This window comes from Sturnus vulgaris, chromosome 15, assembly GCF_052056855.1.
Source record: "Sturnus vulgaris isolate bStuVul1 chromosome 15, bStuVul1.hap1, whole genome shotgun sequence".
NCBI classification, from domain to species: domain Eukaryota; kingdom Metazoa; phylum Chordata; class Aves; order Passeriformes; family Sturnidae; genus Sturnus; species Sturnus vulgaris.
The window spans coordinates 10572782-10593836 of NC_142257.1; the positions used below are offsets into that span (position 1 = coordinate 10572782).

General features: G+C 38.6%; 1 protein-coding gene across 7 annotated transcripts in view; it reads left to right on the forward strand.

The window, feature by feature from the left end:
• Nucleotides 1-21055, forward strand: part of FSTL4 (follistatin like 4) — a 258601-nt gene that overhangs the window by 215958 nt on the left and 21588 nt on the right. For all 7 annotated transcript variants that reach the window (XM_088173724.1, XM_014892738.2, XM_088173727.1 and 4 more), the window contains 2 exons: nt 3440-3606; nt 14105-14225. In XM_088173724.1, the coding sequence (XP_088029850.1) occupies nt 3440-3606; nt 14105-14225 (288 nt within the window). The remainder of the gene's footprint in view (nt 1-3439; nt 3607-14104; nt 14226-21055) is intronic.

The window sequence follows — 21055 nt, forward strand, 5'->3', positions numbered from 1 at the left end:
AGGAGCTACTTCAGCTAAAATCTCAGAGTAAAGTATCAGGTTTGACACAACTTGATAACTATGGTTCAGCAAGTATTGATACTGGTTGAACCTATGGAATGTAGAAAAATGGTTTGCATGCATCATCCTGCAGGATTTCAAAATGAACATAACATTACTTGACATTAGGACTGAACAGTTTGTGTTCATCTGCAAATGAGCACCCTTTGAATATTGCCTATTTGTTCTGTTCAGTTTTGTACCCATGGTAAAAATCCTTTTATGTCCTAAAGGTTTTTAAAAATAAAATGAACAGTGTTCAATACCTAATCTAAAAGCTGTACACAAAATCATTATGGTGACTTGAATAATTTTGACACATGAACAGTAGTGTCTAAGCAGTGTCTAAGCTCTATAACTTAATACAATATTGAGTCTTTTAAAAGAGTTTTAAAAAGCTCATCCCTCACATCATCTTAGGGAATCCTGTTTCCTCTCCAATACACCTGCTTGTATAAGGAAATTTTTCCTATTGAAAACAAAAAAGCAATAACTGAAACCTCACAAAATAATTCTGTATTAGTAGAAAGGCTTTTAGAAGTTAATAAGAGTCCCTGAGATGTACTGGTAATAAGATGCTGTCAAATATACTCCATAGAAATACTCTAAAAAGGAGCATGTATTGTTAAAGTGGTCTATGCTAATTACATGCTTTAACATAAAAAAGTAATTTCTTGGCCTCGTATGGTTCATCCAAGAATGACAGCTGTGCATGGTGTCTTCTTAATTAAAAGTTAATGTATTTTTCATTACTGTCCCTCTAAAAAGGCAAAGGTAAAGCCTCTTAAGCAATTGTTCGTAAGATGGGCAGGAAGTCTTAAATTCCACTGCAAGAGAGCACTGAAAAGATGTTGCTGAAGAAGGAGTTTATGGAAGCCCTGCATGAGCCAGGGAGCTCAAGGCACCATGAAAAAAAGCAGAGTGAATTAAGGAAAACAGAAGTAATATGAAAAAACAATTCTCTTGTAAATGAATGGCTCTCCATTTCTTCTCAAGAAGAGATGTCCTCATTAACCCTACTGCATGCTACAAATCATTGTAATTATCAGTTCTTTATGCTGTCAAATGCACTCCAAATATTTTATTCATTAAAAGAAGCTCTTCATTATGTGGAAAATAACTACATTAGCCCCTATATGCTGTTTACATGCTTCAGGCAGCTTGATGAGGATGGTGGGATGGACTCCCCATCCCTGGAAATGTTACAGGCCAGGTTGGATGGGGCTTGAAGCAGCCTGGTCTAGAGAAAGGCTCATGGCAGGGGTTGCAAAGATGGTCATTAATGTCCCTTCTAACCCAAGCCATTCAGTGCTTCCCTCGGACATCTCTATTCCTATGGCCCACTACTGCTGAGTTGCCACATTCCTGATTTCTTCCAGCAGATAGCTGAAGGCAATGTGATTTAGTCATGTATTATGTCTTCCCAGCTTACTTGCTAACTTGTTCAGTGATCTTAAATGGGTAATGTTCTCCTTCCCAATATTCCTTCATCTCCCTTTCTGATTTTTAAGGTTTGATGGTCAGACTGTGTCAGTCTTCTCATGTAATGCCTCTGGGAGCCACCATAACACAAAGAGTAGCATCACATTAGTCAAATATTCATAATTTTGATCAACCATCTATAAAAACTGTAGTTACCTTTTGTTTAAAACAGTTAGTATTCTTCCTGAAACAGCACTGGGAATTTTAAGTGTGAGAAATGCTCACTGCTGGCAGACACATCGATGCTGTATGGACCCTGCAGCCCAAAGTCAGCCTCAGATCCACAGTGCTGAATACACTTTTTGACACATTAGTTTCTCACTTAGGTGGAAGAAGCAGAAAAGGGGCACCTAGCTTTTGAAGTATGTTTTCACAAGCAATTTTTTCACTTATTCTTCACAATCTGTTACTCTATCAGAGCACTGAGTCCATGCTGCCCAAGGCTGCTAAAATAGACTGAATATTTTAGTGACAGATTTAAAAGGTTTGCTACTCAAGATATGCTAAAGCAATTTTTCAATTAGAAAATATGTGAAAAGGTGGAAAATTGTGCTTGCAAATATTGTTGCTGGGTTTTTTTCATTTTTATTCCATGCAAGTGATATTCAGATCTTGTGTGGGATGTTATGACGGAATTGTTATCTAAGTGGACAGGATGAAGAGTAACTTTACCAGTTGGTGGGAGTGAGTAACCTGACCCTTTATGTCGTTTTACAGTGCCAGGATTGTTTGTTTTTTCCCAAAGTACATGGCCTTGAGTGAGGCAACATCAATCTCTTTCATCTCTGTTTTACTGCTGTTGTTGCCAGTGGACATGAGGAAGGAGGAGCCTTGGTGCTGGGAGAGATTGTTTCATTCCCCAGCCCAGGGTTTGGAGTTGGCTGAAGCAAAGTAACACCAGCTGTGAACATTCCCTGTTCCTCTCAGTGGGCTTGAAAAACCAGTTTTCATTGTTTACATGCGATATAGTTTACTAATTGCAAAGCTTGGAAATGAGAAGAAGCAAAGCCATCATGTACATAAAAAGCTGTGGCTACAGGAGTTTGGACAATGTGGCCTGACTGACAATGTGGCCTGACTGTGTCTCACTGCAGCCAAAATCCTCCATAATGGCAATCTGCACCCCGGGGTAGTTTTGGTATCAGGTCTGACCTTTCTGTGTGACCACACACGGCAAAAGATGCAGCCACATCTGGTGTCATTGGCCAGAAAGAAACAATGTGACATAGTGTGGTTTGAGAGAGCTGATGGTGAGGTTTTCAGTAAGGTCTGCTGCTGCAGGAGTTTCTTGTGTGGCACATGTAAGTCAAAATAAGTAGGGGTTTTATTTAAATAAAATATTAGAAAGCTTTTATTTTTTAGGACATCTGTATCTCAGGTGCCACATGTGGCTGTCTTTGGTAAACAAGTTTTCATGCTTGGTGACTTCCAGTGTTTGGGCAATTTGAAACTAGGTTATCTATATTTCAGTGGCAGCAGTCTGACCTTAATTATTCTTCTTCAAGGAACAAACATGACTCATTCTTGTACCTTTTCAAAGGACTTTGAGAGGAGTATTCTAGAGAAACAAGCTCAGGTGATCTCAAGCCAGAGAGCCTTTGCTTCTCCTGTTGCTGACTGCTTTGTATAAACTACTGCAGTCAGCCTGGCGAGCTGACCATCTTAGTGCCCTCATGCCACAGCAAAGTTGTGTCAGGAAAGGGGTGCAGGGAGTTTGATTGAGACAGATGCAATTTGTCTCTTACTTGGATTTATTGTTAATGTTTTGGGGTATTTTTGTATAGCAGAGGTACTCCATCTCCTTGCCAAAATCCTCCAAAGTTATTCCCAGAATGAGAAAGGAAGTCAGAGAGGGAAGAAGAGGAGCAGCTTCCCTGTATGGTATTTGATGTTATCCCTGTTATTTTGCCTTTTGCAGAGGTGGTTCAGCTGAATCTGCCAGAGGACCAGAGGGTCACTGTGACCACCATCACTGTTGGCCTTAGCGCCGTCCTGACCTGTAGCATCCATGGGGCGCTGCGGCCTCCCATCATTTGGAAACGCAACGGCATCATCCTCAACTTCCTCGACCTGGAAGACATCAATGTACGTTCTGAGCCACTTTTCATGTCTGATCAGGACATTGAGTATGACCTCATTTAACAGATGATAGTTATAAGAGTGCAACTTGTATCTTATTATTATGGAAAGTGGAAGCTGGTGTAATATTTAGATTGTAAGTGAATTTGTCTCTGTGGTCCAGAGACCTTGAAACTCAGGGGAAAACAGCTCTACAGACCATTCATTCCTCTTACCCAGTACAACAAAACACGTTCATCAAGAAAATGAAACAAAACATTTATGGTTGGCTATCAATCTCTCCTCTCTTTAAACCAAATAATCCATTTTTATCTCTGATCCTTCTGTTTCACTTGCCTTTGAGTCAATTCTCCTCTCTCATTCCTTGGCTGTTATTTCTAACAAGCAGTTTAAAAATGGGATTATTCAGCAGGGTGTGCCAATGTCCTTGCAGGAAAGTAGATGAATCTTTTAATTCACAGTGCTGGTTTGATCTGTGAGTCATAGTTGGTAGTAAAGACAATACCAGAATGATGGTATAAACTTACTTATTTATTTAATAACATTTAATTATTGAGAGAGTGGAAAGTAGTTTACAAAAAATGTGGTCTGTATTTCATTTCTCTTTGCACTAAAGTACATGGTAAATCAGGTTTTATTTTAATTACATTACAGCAAGAGTTTATTTATATTTTTGTTCAGTTCTTGTTAATTTGATAGCCACTCAGTTCAGAGTTGTTACAGTCAATACTATAGCTCCATAATTTGTTGTGTATCCAGGATTGCTGAAATGGGAAAAATCTTTGGTTTATTCTTTTGCAGTAAAATGTGAAAATTATAGCACACGTGACAGGAACACACACAGCATCTCACTACTTTATTTGTTGACTCCTACTTAGCAGGGAAATCATGTGTACCATGTGTAGGTAATTACTGTGTGCACAAACTCAGTAATTAAAACCACCTAAACATCTTCTTTCCGTCACAGCAAGTATTATCCTTTTAAAATGTTTTGTTTTTTTTGTCACTGCTTTGAGCTTGACATGGAAGTGCAACAGAGCCTCTGAAGGGTCAAGAGCGGTCTTAGGATTTGTTGGCCAAAAATAAAGAATTAAAGTTCCTGTGTGAACTGGACACAAAATGCCGAGTCCAAGAATCTGAGTAAGAAACGCATTATTGAAGGACGGATGGTACTTGGATCTGAGGGTTTATCTGCAACTCCTGCTATTTTAAACAGAATGTTGAATATGTTTTCGGACTGAAATTCCAGTTCCTCATGTAATTTAGCACTGGCCCAAGTGGATTTCTGGTTTGCTTATAAGTAATTCTGTTTCTCATTGGTGATTCTATGTTGAGGCAGAGTTATGTCCTTGTACATGAGCTGGTTCCTGAATGATTCAACACTCCCATGGAGTGTAATAAAGGAGGAAAAAAGCATCACTTTTTGATCTGTTTCAATTAGTACATCACTAAGAAACTATATCAGAAGAGCAGTCTGAGATTGTTACAAGGAGAAAAACAAGATTTATGCCTCAATTTTAGTATGTCACATACCAGTTTATGACCTCTATCACCTAATCAGGTAACACCTGCTACTAGTGAGCATCATTTTTTTTAGTCTAATGAACACCTTGACAACTTTGTCATCTTTAATTACACAGTGTAAATTTTTTATGTTCTGTATATACACTGCCATCTGTATTCTAGTCTGATTGCTTGAGGAGGCACAATTTGGGGATTGCCATTTTTTATTTTCCCTCTCCCACAGTGGATGTTATGTAGAATGCTTGAGCTCAGGCATGTCTGCTCTCTGGCTACTGAGAATAGGCAGCTGCATGTCTGAAGCACTTGGTGGCAGCAGGGGTAGTCCTTCAGCTGCTAAATGCAGCCTTTTATTTATTGTGGAACCACAGAATGGTTTGGGTTGGAAGGGACCTTAAAGCTCATCTCATTCCACCCCTACTGCCGTGGGTGGGGACACCTTCCTCTAGACCAGGTTGCAAAAAGCTTCATCCAGCTTGTCCTTGGACACTTCCAGGAATGGGGAATCTACAGCTTTTATGGGCACATGTGTCAGTGCCTTACCACCCTCACAGGGAGGATTTTTTTTCCTAATATCTAATCTAATCCTACTCTCTTTTAATCCATTCCTCATTGTCCTGTCACTACATGCCCTTGTTTAAAAGCCCCTCTCAAACTTTCTTGTAGGTTCCCTTCAGGTACTGGAAGGACACAATTAGGTCACCCTTAATCCTTCTGTTTTCCACAGTGAAGAATCCAAATTCTCTCAGCCTTTCCTTATAGCAGAGGTGCTCCACCCCTCTATTCATCTTGGTCTTTTCTTAAACACCTAACAGCTCAAGTCAGGGGGTGGCAGCAGACAGTTCAAAATTTCGGCCTTACATGGGTACAGAAACTCACATGAAACAATAATCTATATAAAGGCATTGGCAGCAGAAAGTAAAGGCAGCTTGCTTCTTATTGTACTTGAAAACAGTTAATTAAATTACTTCAGTTTTCCCTTAGTACACCTCAAGCAGAAACTCATTGGCATTTCTGCTTTTCTCAATAAGGCTGGCAATTTGGCTTATTGGAAGTGCAACAGATTAAATGTGCCTTTTTAACTTCAAGAAAATCCTCCCTGCTCTTGGTACATTGCTAATCACATACAGACCTACAGAATAGTCACACTCTTAGAAAAATCCTGGTATTATATTTCAGTTAGACTCTTTCTCTTTTAAATGCTAATTCAAGAAATCAGATGAAATTAGAAGCTCAAGCCTGGAAAAAAACCAGAATCCTGCCAACTAGGTGTGAGAGCAGCAGAGAAAAGGCACTGCTGAAGTGTCCTTTGTTACTTTATTCTCTCCAGAATCTTGACAAATGTGATCTGAGAAGGCAACCTGTGTTCCAGGGTAATACTGGGAGGGATAAAGACAGTCAACAAAAACCTAGATAATCCTAAATTTGCACAGAACTGAAAGATTGAAGATTACTATAAAGTCTAGTTGTTTAACTGCATTAGTTAAATCACTTTTATGTGATATCTTGATTGGCAACAAATATTTTTAATTTCTCATTTCTCTCTTAATCAGAAGCTTTCATAAGCAACTAGTAATAATTTGTCATGTCCTGTCTGTGGGAGCTCTGTTAATGAGTTGTCACATAGCTATTGCAAAAAAGCCATCCTAATGGTACATGTAATTAAACGGTTTCTCTTGCAAACATTTAAGATTTCTTTTAGCATAAAAATAATACTTCTCCATAAATTACCCATCCATATTATTTATCCATTAGAAATGCCTTTGCAGTTCCACTTTTATAAAGTCACATCAACTTTCCTCGTGCAGAAAATAACTATAATGTAGCTGAAACTGATTAAAATTGTTATAGCCATAAATTGATTTCTCACTACAAAAGTGAAGTGGTTAAAATGTGTCATCATTCAAAACAATATACTTTTGCCTCCTAGGAACAAGTGATATGTTTTCTCAAGTATGTGATTATGAAAGCATTTCTCAATTTGAAAATAAAATAAACTCCTTGTAGAGTCAAATGCATATAATATTTATAGGGTATTGTTTCACATGAGTTGATATTATCTCCAGAGAAACATGTGTAAATGGATCAAATTTATATTTATAAGTTGCTTCTTCAGAAGCATGGTAAAAGAGAAGATTATCAGAAGAAAATAAATATGGTGTAGAGGTAGATACTTCGGTGAATTACCAAGTGTAATGCAGGTAGCTATAGCCTAATTAATGTCTTTCATTACTCATTTCATTTTAATCTGTACACTTAACCTCACACTGGCATTGGATCATTAGTTCAAAAATAGGCTTTATATAATCAATTGTGTAAACACAGAGTTCTTAATTTTTGTTGATCTCAGGTGGGATGGCAGGGCCTTGCTCTCTCAAAACATCCCACCCAGAGACAAGCACAGAGCTCCAGACCGCAGCCTTGATTGGTCATACTCCCCATCTACCTGGGAAATCACCTTCATGTACATCTCATGGCCCTTACAAGAGCTTTGCCTACCTGTCTTGGTACACTTTTCATGTATATTCATGAAAATGTCCCTTTTCCATGCGTAATATTTAAAACCCAAAGCAAACAGCCAACCTTTAAAATGCAAGTCACTGGGATTGGTTTTCTCATTAAAATAGTCTGTATGAAGACAATGTATTCATGTTGATGTTTTTAATGTAGATTCACTGTTAAATAATAAAAAGCTCATATGTGAATAACTCCATTAATTCCCTGCTAATAGAATTAGGGCCATTAAAATGATCAAACAATGCAGTGATGGGAGCAAGTTACAAAAAGTTGCATATTTAAAGCAAATTTTTTCTCTTTCAAATCAAAGTTTATGGAATTGCTTATAGTTTCTTAAGGTATTTACAGGCTTTAAAATAGAGGTTAAGTGCAAAATTACTACTGACACTATATTCTGATTATATAGTCTCACATTTTGTCATAATGAAGATTACACAAATTGTATCCACTTGCATTTTTAGAAGAATGTACCTACTATTTATTTTTCTTGTCATATTATCTCTTAGTTTATCGGAATGTAAAGCTCACCCAATTTTTAGTTATATTATAATTATACAACTATCTAAAAAGTTCATTTCCATATTTTCAAGACAAAAAAATTTTTGACTCACCAGCAGTCTTATGTTGTATTAAATTCTTTGAGCATAAAAACAAGAAAAGATAAATTAATGCCCCATCAGGCTGTGTTTGCAATAGTATTCTGGCATTTGCTTAAGGCTGAATTTCTCTCCATGTAAATGACTAAATTGATGTGTAAAACCAAGAACAAATAATATTAATGAAGCGCAAGTTCTCAGCATGTCTCTGGAAATGAATTATTAAAAACATCAAAGAAAGTGATTTAAGGACCCATGATTAATTTAGTTTTTATTATTTTAATATGAATCACTCATTAATCTACTGTAAAAAAGATCAGAGAGATTTCATTAGTGAGGAGAAATAATTTCCAAAGTGATAGCCATTGTTGTAGATTTTGTAAAATAATAATCTCCTTAAATGCTTGGGTACATTTTGTTTTAAAATCCTATAAACATAATCAGAGATTTATAGGACACTGAAGATCAGGCAAGCTTTTTAGTGTGAACTACTTAATACTTGTTGGTTTGCTAGTGATTGTGAGATCAGGATGGTGATTTTCTTCATCTGGAAGTGTTCAAGGCCAGGTTGGATGGGGCTTGGAGCAACCTGGTTTAGTGGAAGGTGTCCCTGCCCATGGCAGGAAGTTGGGGCAAGATGAGCTTTAAGGTTCCCTCCAACCCAAACTATTCTGGAATTCTAGTGGAAAACTGGTGACACCAGCAAGCCCCTTTGCCAGGATTGGTTTTGTCAGTAGGCACTGAACCACATGGAGAGTGTGTCCAGCTTCCCTGGCTTGGGAAAGGGCTGAAATGGAAGGGGTTAAAATTGAAGCAAATTATTAGTAGTAGTAGGAGTAATAATAGTATCTGGAAAGCAAATCTCCTAAGAGAAGAACCATTCAGGGAACTTTTTTCCTTCTGCCATTATTTCTGCTATGTACACTTTTAAACCATCATGGTGAGAGGGTATTGACTATCTTTAGGGCTTCGCCTGCCCCCTTCCCACCCCCCACCCCTTGCCCAGTATTTTTTAGGAGCATTCAGTATCTAACTTGGATGGTTTAAAATCACTCAGTGGGTTTGAATGGCTTGAGTAAGGGAGTGTGTAATCCATAGTGCCATATTGTGGAGTGATTGGTACCAGTGTGCGCTCCCTGAGAGCTGGAGATGTGGGGAATCTCTGGCTTCATGTCAGTGGGATTGACTTTTCGGTTTCTTCTTCCTATTTTTTGAAGTGAAGTTTGGAGGTTTTTTCTCAAGCAACTGGAAGTTAACAGAAAAAATAATAAACATCTATGCTCATGACTCTTCAAACTTCCTGAAAACCAAGAAACTTTGACAAAAATTTAAAGGGTTTTAAATGTTGAAGCAACCCCAAGGAAGGTTAGAAAGCTGCATGAAAATGCATCTGAAACAGGCAAAAGGTGGGTGGCAGTGCCCTGCACCTTGTGGCATCACACCTATTTCAGCATCCAGGGTTAATGTGGCTCCTCTCTGCCAGGTCCTTCCTGGGTGTCAGAGCAGAAGATTTGTGGATATTACAGTTACAGATTGGAATTCACTTGAGACAGAATGTGAACAAGATTTACAAGTGATATGCAATATTTTACACATCTGAGTGCAGTGTCTCTGAACCACAACAGAGTACATGACCGGGGAATGCATTTGAATGGGAATGGGATAAATAAATATGAAAAATCTTGTATTTGTAGAGTCCAGTGTCTTGGGTAATCAGTAGTGATGGAGGGGAAAGGAAACACTATACAAGAAAAAAAAATATATATATATCCATTTTTTAAGACAGCTTTTAAAAAAATAGTTTACAGATTACCAAGCTGTTATCAATGTAAAATGCAAGGTGGTGTATTTTTTAAATCTTGAAAAGTTAAAACATATTCTGAGATCATTTAATCAGTCCTTTGGTTGAAGGATAAATGCAATACATGAAAGAAGTTCATGAGGAACAGAGAACTTTTTATTTGAAAAAGGGAGAAAAAAGGTGATACAAACTTCTAGAGAAATCAATTTATCAGCTGCCTCTATTTGAACTTATCAATTATGAGAAATTATAAGCATAACTTTCTGAATTTTTTTTATTTGGAGAATTACTTTATAATGAAATTCTTAAGGTAGAGGTGATGAACACCCTGCCCTTATCTGGCTGCTTTGATGCTTTGATGATTCTGTGGGGTTAGATGAGGACTCCCTCTAGTTTCATCACTTCTCTTTCTTCCTCTTCACAAGAAAATGGTGAGATACCCCATCCCTGAGCACCCACATCCATTCCAGAGACACCCCATCCCAGGAAGTGTTCAAGGCCAGGTTGGATGGGGCTTGGAGCAACCTGGTCTGGTGAAAGGTGCCCCTGCCTGTGGCAGGGGCGGTTGGACCATATGAGTTTACAGCTTTCAACCTTTCTATGATTCCATGATAATTCACCTTCCATGGAAATGAGGAAAACCATGTCTCAGAACTTACTTTTTTGCCTTTTTACTCATTGCTTGTTCTTCTCCATGGGATGATATATTTAAACGTCTTTTCATTTCACTGTGGGGCATTACTGGAATCGAGTAGGGCAGTAACAGCTCCCTGGGGGTGTGTAGCACTTGCTGAGCATCCCAGACAGCCCTGAAATACTCAGTCTTAAAACTGGATAGATTTGGGGAGAGTAGAATTATGTTGCATCAGTTTTGTAGATGTTTTTGTTCTGCTCTGACTGCTTTCAGGCTTGTGGTGACTTGGAGAACTGGCTTAACAAGCGAAAACCATCTGAACTAAGTCAAAATATGTGGAAATATTTCCTCTGCTTTTCCCCATTGTGAATTATTCCTATTCCCTTAACCCTCCACATCCCAGCAAACTGGAGCAGCAGCTCAGCAGCTGTCAATGCTCACTCACACCCTGTTAGTATAGGGCAGTAGCCTGTGAGGAGCTGAGCAGCTCCTCAGAGCTCCCAAAGGCAGTGCAGCATGGAGGGAGATATGGGACACATCCCAAATACATCTCGCAGCTTCCAACTGCAACACAGCACTCCTGACTGCAAGATGTGAAGTTAGAGGCTATTAAGGAATCAAAGATTCATCATTTCTTAATGCTCCAGGTCTTGGGTTTTTACAGCACTTCTAAATACACTCTTATGAAATACACAAAGAAAGGCTTGTGCATAAGAATACATCCATAGATATAAAATGCAACAGTGAAATCCTAATGTGCTAACGATATCCACAGAGAAACACTAGAAGAAACCATGAGCTGCAATAAGCACACAGAAAGTCACTAATTTGTTAGAGAATTCAGTCTGCTTTTTGTAGCAACAAAAGGTTCAGAATTAAACATTTAATGCCATAATCACTTTTTCCTTCCCACACCTAAACACTTTTAATTCTTAATAAAGTTGTAGTTATGTATGAACTTACTGTGTGTTCAAGTTCTAATACAGGGTTGATAATTCCCTTCTATGCCTGACATGGTGATATGGTGCTAACCTAAATCGTCTTTGATAACTTCCTTTAAGCATCAGAAGTCTAAAAAGAGATTTTAAAAGTCAAAAACTGTGCTTTTACCAATATAAGCCCCTCTTTTCAAGAAAAACACATTTGGGAAGGAAGTTAATAATACAGTAGTGCTGCACCTATTTGGTTGTGCAAGGGGTTTTTGCTTATATTAATACATTTGTATGCATTGGGAAAAAACAGATCATCCTTAAAAAGACAATTACAGAGTACAAACCAAGCATTCAGAATATTTTTCTGTGATATTTTAAAGGAAATAACATACTAAAATAGAGAAGATTATATTGCCCTGTTTTTCCACAACTCCTTATAAATCATTCCATTAAAGTAGCCATCCTGCTTTTATTGATCTAAACTCAATTTTAGTTTGTTTTAACTTAAAATACCTGTTATTAAGTCCCCTCCAGTGCAAGAATTTTCTGTATCTCATGCAAATATCATTTGACCAGGGTTGGTGTCTTTTCTACTATCAGTTATTCATGCGTCTTTGCTTTCCATCAGGAAAGATCTAAAAAACAGGTGAATGCTTGAAATGAAGATTTTTTTAGTAGATATTTCTAATAATATATTGGATAACTTAACCAGCTTATTCCATAGTGTAGATGCCTGACATCAAGGTGACAATAATATCTGAGATGCTTTTAATTATAGATAATGGATTTCAGATCATCTATGGATTTACTATGATTCTTTACAGTTATTCATACATCTGCCCATTGGAGTAGCACAGCCAGCAGAACCAAGTTATGATTGTGGATATATCTACGCCCTCTCAGGTGAAGGTCTGTGCTTTGGCAAGGGTTGAGTCCTGCCAGTAAACTTATTTCTCAGTGCTTGTTTTCAATCTGCCTTAAAACACGTCTAAAAACTAGGCAAGTTCTCAAAATTCTCTCCCTTCTGCCAGTGCTGACCTGCCACTGAGAGGTGAGGAATGAAGATGCTTCTTAGTGCCAAACACAAGATTTTGGGGAAGATGCGTGAGCAGACAGAAGTAGTGCCAGATCAATCCATAATGCAAGAGATGGGCTGTTTTGTACGTCTCTTGAAGAGTGCCAGCTGGCATTGCATGTCTGCTGCAGAATCGCAGCTTCCTTCAAAAAATGTTCAAAGTGTGGTGTCTGGAAAGGAAGGTTCAAACTGCAAAGCACATGCACCCTGAAGAGGCAGGAAATGTGAGCTGTAAGGAGCCCCAAAAGGTTTGGGTTTAGAAATCAGCCCATCTGCTGATCAAACAACTCCTGCTTGTAATCTCTGAGTGCTTGGCAGGGGTTGGCAGCAGCAGGTGGAAGTGGATGCTTCCTTATAGTGCTGGAGCTGCTATAGGTGTAGCAGGGAAGGAACAGAAAGGACCCAAGTTCTTGACTCTGAGCCAGCAGATCAAAGTGATGTTCCTGTTTAATCTGTCCCCCCTGGTGGGTTCTGCCATGGCACCGCACACACTGCTGCACATTCCAGACATGAGGATGGCAACAGGCAGGACCTTCTGGAAGGGCTTCCCTTGCACATCCTGGGCTGCAGGCTGGCTTGTAGCTGCACATTGGTGCTTTGAAAACAAGTCCTTGTGTTTTCATAAGGAGGACCACTCTCCAATATTCACCCAGTTTTTGCCAACTCAAAGTTGAAATTTCCCTTAATACTGCAGTGAAATTACTCAAAGAATTCCATCTAGCATACTTCACACATGGAGATGATTACAGAAAAATCATTCTGTCAGCTCGTGAACTGTTTTAAAATGTATCCTCCTTGGTTTGCATAGAAACACGAACACTGAAGCTGCGGAAAAACTGAAGATTGGTGGAGTAACAAAGGAAGCCGTTTGATTTAGCCATCAGTGCTGTGGTTCTCTTAGCGGTAAATAAATATAGAAATTAGCAAATAAGGAATTGAAATAAATTCTTAAGCAGAGTACAACATATTCAAGTGCCAAAAATTTGTCTACTAAATCAATCCTTCCCATTGTAATCAAAAATTGAAACAATGCAAGAGCAGATCTAGGAAGATGAAGGGGATGAAGAAAGATCCTTGTTAAGCAGTTACAGAACAGGTATGCATCTGTGGTTAAAAGGTAGATATTAAATTCCCCCATAAATTAAACAGCTGGAAATGGCAATCTCTTTATGTGCAAAGAGCACCTTGTTAGCAACAAGCACAAAATTTCATATTATCAGATGAGTCACTATACCTTACTCCTAAATCGCTGCTCATTTTCTCCCTGCATGTTGTTTTATGAACTTTATACCTACTCTTCAAAATTCTGTCTGTCCCCCCAGGCTGCATTACTATCAAAACCTCTGAACGGGTAGTCTCCATTCAATTAGTGTTTATAATATTGTTACTAAATAATAAGGCACCTTTCCTGTCTTTTGTTCCATTCAGGACTTTGGAGAAGATGATTCCCTCTACATCACCAAGGTAACAACTATTCACATGGGCAATTACACCTGTCATGCCTACGGCTATGAAGAGCTGTATCAGACCCACATCCTTCAGGTGAATGGTTAGTAAATTGCATATATGGCATTCCATGAAAACGTTCCCTAAGAAAAGTTTTGTGTTAACCTCATTCACACAGAGATGTGTAAAGCCACAGCCCAAATTATCTGTGCATGAGAGCAAACGCAGCTTGGGGTTTGCTCGCTCACGCTGTCACACAAGCAGTCAAAAATAAAAGCATCAAAGGGCCTATATGTATAATTACCTGGGCTTCAGGAGGTATCTTCACTGTAAAACAAGCTGTCAGTGACATTTCGATTGAGTTAAGAGCAGTGTTTCCAAGCATCCCTTAAAGTAATTACTACATTTGTCAACAGAACTGTTGTGTCAATAATTTCTTCTTCCAGAAAATCATTCCTGTTGCATGAAACATCCCAGGATATTTAAATAAATACAGCAGTGTTTCCAAAACCAGGTAACTCCCAGCTATATATTCAGGTTATCACCTTTTTGTGCTGAGCTTGGTTTGCTGAGGGCTATTTACACTGGCTCACTGGATTGCAAAATGAGGGCAAACTGTTTTACAGGTAAGAGAATCACACAGTCTATATTCCAGCATTCTTGTTTACCTCTGTCCCCTGGACTACATTTGTTCCTGGTGGAATTTGCATTCAGGCACTCACTGTGTATCTCCTGACTTCAAACTAACTCAGTCTGATTTACTTTAAAATTACATTAGATTAAGCCAGCATCTAATCAAGGGACCAGCCCATAGAGTATCCACCTCCATAGCAGCAACCATCATTTTTCAAGTTAGACCCACTTTTACATGTGCTGATGGTGCCCAGCAGTGTCTCCAGAACAGGGGACAGGGTTACCCATTACTAACTATGGGTACAATCTAGTATGAAATTGGATGTACACTATGGGATGTACACTGGTATGAAAGTATTTATTTTTTTAGGAAAATTCAGTAACTTTATTACTGGGTATATATATTATAAGGAAAACTAATATTTAGTCCTTTCTCTAGGTGTGTGTTGACCTGCACAAAGGAGAGCTTTCCGCTATAAGGAGCAGTTAGTTACACAGAGGTCAGTAGCAAGAGGAGAAACAGTAAAGAGGGATACTTACGCATTTTAAGAAGAGCTGTTGTGGACGTGAGATTTTGTTTTGACTGCAGCTCAGGTCTGCTGGACGTGTATAAGTGCTCCCTCCACCACACAAGTACCTGGAGGAGAGCACAAAGTATCTGGTTGATCTGAATGAAAACTGACTAAATGTATCTACATAAAAATTTGTCATCTTTTGAGAAAGTAAACTGTAAATCCCTGCAATATGGGTAACTAAGTCGTGTATGCTGCAGCTGAGAAAACAGGTTTAGTTCCTCAAAGTCCTATTCATTTGATGAATGGCAGTTGAAAGAAAAGCCAGCTAACAACTTAATCCCATGTCTGTTATGTGATGTATTACTAGGCCTGAATGGAGTTTAATTGGCAGACAACAATGTAGACTTTATAAGCACTGAGAATAGAAGACTCAAAGGCTTTGAAACTTAAACCAGAATGAGAGGAAACCTGAATGGAGTATGGGGAGAGGGTGATTTGTTCCATACTCATGCTTGCCACTAAGATTGTTATTGAAAGATCACATTTTCTTTTAAAGTGCTGTATGGGGGCTTTCTTACCAAAAGAAAAATGCTGTTACACAAAAATCACTATCTATGTGGGCTTTTTAATGTGCTATATAGTTACTAAATGCAGAATAAAATGCCCTGCATTCTGGTATCAACTCAGGCTTACTAGAAAACATTGCAGGGTCTAGAAATCTTTGTCTCGCAGCATCTGGCATTCCCATGTGGGCCATTAGGCTTTGCAAAGCTGGGTTTTTGCAATTCTTGATATGGCTGCCCACCTCACTACGTTCCCTCCTTTTCTGCCTGTGTCACAGTTTCCTCCAGCAACTGATGCAGGGGTGACAGCCCTGATGGCTGGACAACGTTGTTTGCCTTCAAATGCATTGGAGGATTCCCAAGGCAGAGCCCTTCACAGGGAAACCTCGGGTTTTAGTAACTTAAAGGACACATTGAGGAATTTTTCTTGACAGGAGTAGAGGGAAGAAACTGAGCCAAACTGAATTGAGTGAAGATGCTGAGAATCTAAATGTAGCTGATGGGCTCTGTTCTGTGCTGGGGCTTGTCTCTGTCTGTCTGTATCAAACTGAAAAACATCTTCAGCATGGAAGGGTTTTTGTTGCTTTCCGGTGTTGGACTGAAATGGTAAGAGAATGTGACAGAACCAAATCAGCCAGAACTCTGGTATATCTGCTCCCCTGTCTCCCCTAGGGAAGTGCTGATCTACTTTCAACATCAAAAACATGGGGGCTTTTTATTTTAAGAAAGTTATCAGAATTTTTCCTTTCATACCTCCCAAGTTTGTCTGGGAGAGAGTTGGGAGAGAACAGAGAAAGAAGAACCAGCTGGAAGTAAAAGGGTTTATCCCCTACCCTTCCCAAGCCCACTGTGTCCGTACAGGCAGGTTCTAATTTTTAGACTGTTTTTCAGTTAATTCAGTGTTTTCAAAGTTGCAGTACCTCTTCCAGCATCCTTGGGTCCTTTTCTGTACCACCTGGGCCCTGTTTTACTGTTCCCACTAAGACACATCAGTGAGCTCACAAAAGTATCTGATCCTAGTTACATGTGCTCTCTTCCTCTGCTTCTATCCAACATATTAGATGATCTTTAACTTATTTTTTTCTTTTCCTCTTTTTAGAATATAACACTAGATTCTTACATTGATTAGATAATATAGAAAATAAGGAAATATAAGCTTAAATAGAAAGTTTGCAGCCCAATTATAACAACATTAAATATTTCTGAGATTTGGAGCTCTACTACCGCTCAACTGCTGAATGCTATGCAGTGTTTCCCTTTGTATCAGATGGTTCAAGATATCCCAAATAACATGGGTAGATCCAGATGCTTATTTTGACAAGCAGAGACGAGAATCCTCTTAGGCAGAAAACATGAAGATCACCAGGTGAATACCCCAAACTGCTGGCTCACATCTGAGCAAGAAGCACGAAGCACATGTGAAATGCAGCCTGTTTGATGTGAGAGGTTTGGTTGAGCTCATCAATCTTAGGATTCACAGTTACTAGTAAAATTTAAGTCAGTGTATTTATACAGCTTGCCCTTAAGATCTTTGGAGGAAAATAAATTGCTGAAAGGCAATGTTTAAACAGTTTAAGAATTAAAAGTTCATCTTGAGTTCTGGTATCTTTGATCAAGAGGAGCCAAGAGCAGCGGGAAAATTATATTCTCTCCCACATAAGGAAATTGCTTGGGAAATGTGTATGCACTAGCTGTAGGGAGGAAGCAATTTAGCACTTTCAAGAGGAAAAAAGAGGTCCTGAGGCTAAAGAGTCTCATAAAATAGTAATCAACTATGAAAATTAATAGTTGGCAAATCAAGAGACTGATGAGTGTATGGCATCATTTTCCTTGGTCCTTGCACTCAGGAAAACAGCAGCATAAACCAGAATATTGTATTCCTTGAAAATAGTTTTGAAAAAGTCATTTGATCCTTATCCCAATTATAAGGGTCCAAATTTTCTAGTAAGCCTGATGTTACCAACATGGATGTTTTGTTTTTTTCAGGAGAAAACATAAAATGCTGCAAACTCCATTCAAATCATATATGGAAAGAGTAAAACCTCTCGAGTAAATGATTAATCTATTAATTATTGCTACACCCTGGAGTATAGAGCTCCTACAGAAGCAATGGATCTCTTTGGGCCTTGGTGCCACGCTCTGCTCATCGTGTGCTTTATCACCTGAGCTGTTTTATAATAAGGAATAGGTCTGCTCAAAAGTGAGGTGCTGCTCAGTATGCAGTAGTAGGCAATTACCCAATCTCATGCTCGTTTCAATGCCTTTTTTCTCCTACTTTGCACAAGATAATGGCATTTTTATATTGCCCTTGGCTGCAGATACAGTAATGATTAGCAATGATATATGTTCACCAAGGGAAAAAGCAAAGGGTAACCCATATATCCCAAAGTCTGGAACTGAAATCTTTGCAAGTTTAATGTGCTTACCTGGAATGTATTAATTTGCAGGAAGGACAATAAAAATATATACTGCAGTTTGCTGTTATCACAAGGCATTTGCATGCAATAATTTACCTGTGCAGTGAATTATGTAAGACAAGGGAGAAAAAATAAAAAGTTTAAAAATAGCAGGAGAAGGAAAATTGTAAGAGAGCAGAAATGGAGGTGAAGTGCATATTCTTTGTAATAGAGTTTCCTTATTATTCCCTCTTGAAAAGACACCTTGCTATAATTTTAAGTTAATTTTCATTCAGAGCATTGATTCAGTGTCTAGGACCTGTGAGCTACCTTTGGCAGTATAAATCTACTGTGTTTTCAGCCCTATAGGTAAAATAGGTGGATTATTCATGTGAAGACTATCAAGAGTTGAGGCAAAAACGTGAGAGATGAAAGTACAGTGTGTTTGGTGAAGGGGTGCCTTGATTCTGGGGAGCTGATGGCTGTGGCCATTCTGGGAAGCACTGACACAGGTGCCCAGATGAGCAGGAAAGCCTGAAAAAAAACCCAATATTAAGTAAATAACAGCCCACAATGGTTTTGAGAGCATTAAATAGGTGATGATTGGGATGGGCTCTGTTTCTGAGAGCTGGCAGGTGAGAAGACACTTGGCTTGGAGTAAAATTTTTCTGGTGCCTTTGGCCATGTGAGATCTCAGCCAGGTCAGTTGATTTCACCAGTATTTGAGAATCAAACCTTCTTGAATATTCTAAATCTTTTCCCTCTGTATTTGTAGGAGGCACACTGTCTTTCAGCTGTGATTCTAAATAAATCATGTAGGCCTTCGATGGACCTCACTTACTAAATAATTTCATTCAATAAATGTTACTAGTAGCAAGCAAATCATAGGTAGGACAAGCATTGAGTGCAGGACCTTCATAAAATTCTGTCAAAGTCAACAAAAATTACCTTTATCCTATCATCCCTGGAGACACTGACTCAGAGAAATTTACGTTAATTTTCTAAGGTACTAATGAAATGAGGAGCTCTCAGTCTTATTCTCCTGAATTGCTGGGACACCGATTCCTAAATAAAACGGGGATGGATCCAACAGCCACCCGCATCTCAGGCAGCAGGTCCCTTCGCCTTCTTGTTTTCCCCTTGATCTGGCACCTCCTGAAGTCAGGAGGAGCTACAAACCTGACAGTAATGGGGGGAAGAGAAGATAAAATGCTAGAAAATGTTTTTATTTAGAAATTGAAAACTCAGTAAAACCAACCCTGTCTTTTTGATAACCCGCTGATTAAAAAGTTCTTGAATGGTATTTCCTTCACTATCCTGCATCTTGCAACACCCTTTCTTCTCAGGTAAAGGAAATAGGTAAAGGAATAGGACAGGGAACCTAATCCACAGGTCCAGCGCAGAGGTGGATTTCAAAGCCCTTCCTTTGCTAGAAGTCCCTTTTTTTCTTTTCCTCTGCAGTTGGCTGTAGGCATTTTCTCTCAGATTACACTCCAACAGTCTCTTGCTTTAAAAGCTACAAAAAACCCAAGTAGACTTGAGGGCTTTCTGTCATGGCTGATTTCCTTCCAAGCTGACAATTCAGGCCTGGTTAACTCTTGGCAGTTCGTGTAGAAGACAGAAGTGAAATACATCTCTCTCTGGTAAGGCCTTAGAAAAATAGATATAGAAAGGTGGGAAGTATGTGCTAGTGAATGTATTTATTTAAACTATACCCATGTGGATGTGTAGACACATAGCAAGCTGCAAACTCAGATTTCATTTTATTCTAAAGCAATTGTTAAGACAATTTAATTTTGATAATCATGGTGCCTAATAATGTACTATGTAAAAACAGAACAGTGAGTTAGATACCTTAAGCCAGTGATTTCCAGAAGCTTATTGTTAAATCATTCAGGCTTTTTTTTAAAAAAGCCAAACACAACCCACAGATTTTCCTGTCTTTCACCACTGTCAGTAGCAGTTAATCATTTTCCCTGGGGACAAAGTTGGGCCCCCATATATCCACATTGGACTCTGGCCATGGTTTTACAAAACTGTACAGCTTTCAGCAGTTACATCATGAATCACAAAATCTCCTAATCTGATAGAAAAGTTGACTGCTTGATTGTGAAACACAAATACCATCGGCCACGGTATGAGACATCCTCACATTTCCTTTTATTTTCCCTCAAGGTGACAGAGTCTCACTGGTATCTTTCACTGATGTTGCAATATTGCAAAAATTTTAAGTGTGTAAGTAAATTGTTAAGAAATAATTAATGGGTGGTATTAAGCCTTGTTGGTTTGAGCAGTGAAGGAAAGATGATTGAAAATCAATTAACATCTCTGAAATTGTAATATAATTAGTAGTTCTGTCTATGGAGTATATTACATTGTTCAGGAGTGCCTTCATGAAACAAGGTAAGTCATGTTTTGAAAATCTCTCAGTGAAAAGAAGTAATTGATAAACACTTGATTTGTTCAGAATAAGAGGTAGTGAATACATAGGCTACTTCCTGATGGATATTCAATTGAATATTAAGTTTTCTCATAGGCAAGAACTCAAATTCCTTCCTAGATTCAGTGAAGATTTGGAGTTTATATTTTAATTATTAAATATGTGAGTACTCATGTTAGGTTTTAATCCAACTATTAAGTTTAGTTAGTCACTCAGTGAAAGCAAGAATAGAATAAATACAGGATTGGATCACAAGGTTGCTCCCTGGCATTGGTATATTAGTTTACTTTTATCTATTACAGAATCATAGGATCACAGACTGATTTGGGATGGAAGGGATCTTAGACCCCATCTCATTCCAACCTTCTGTTATGGCCGGGGACACC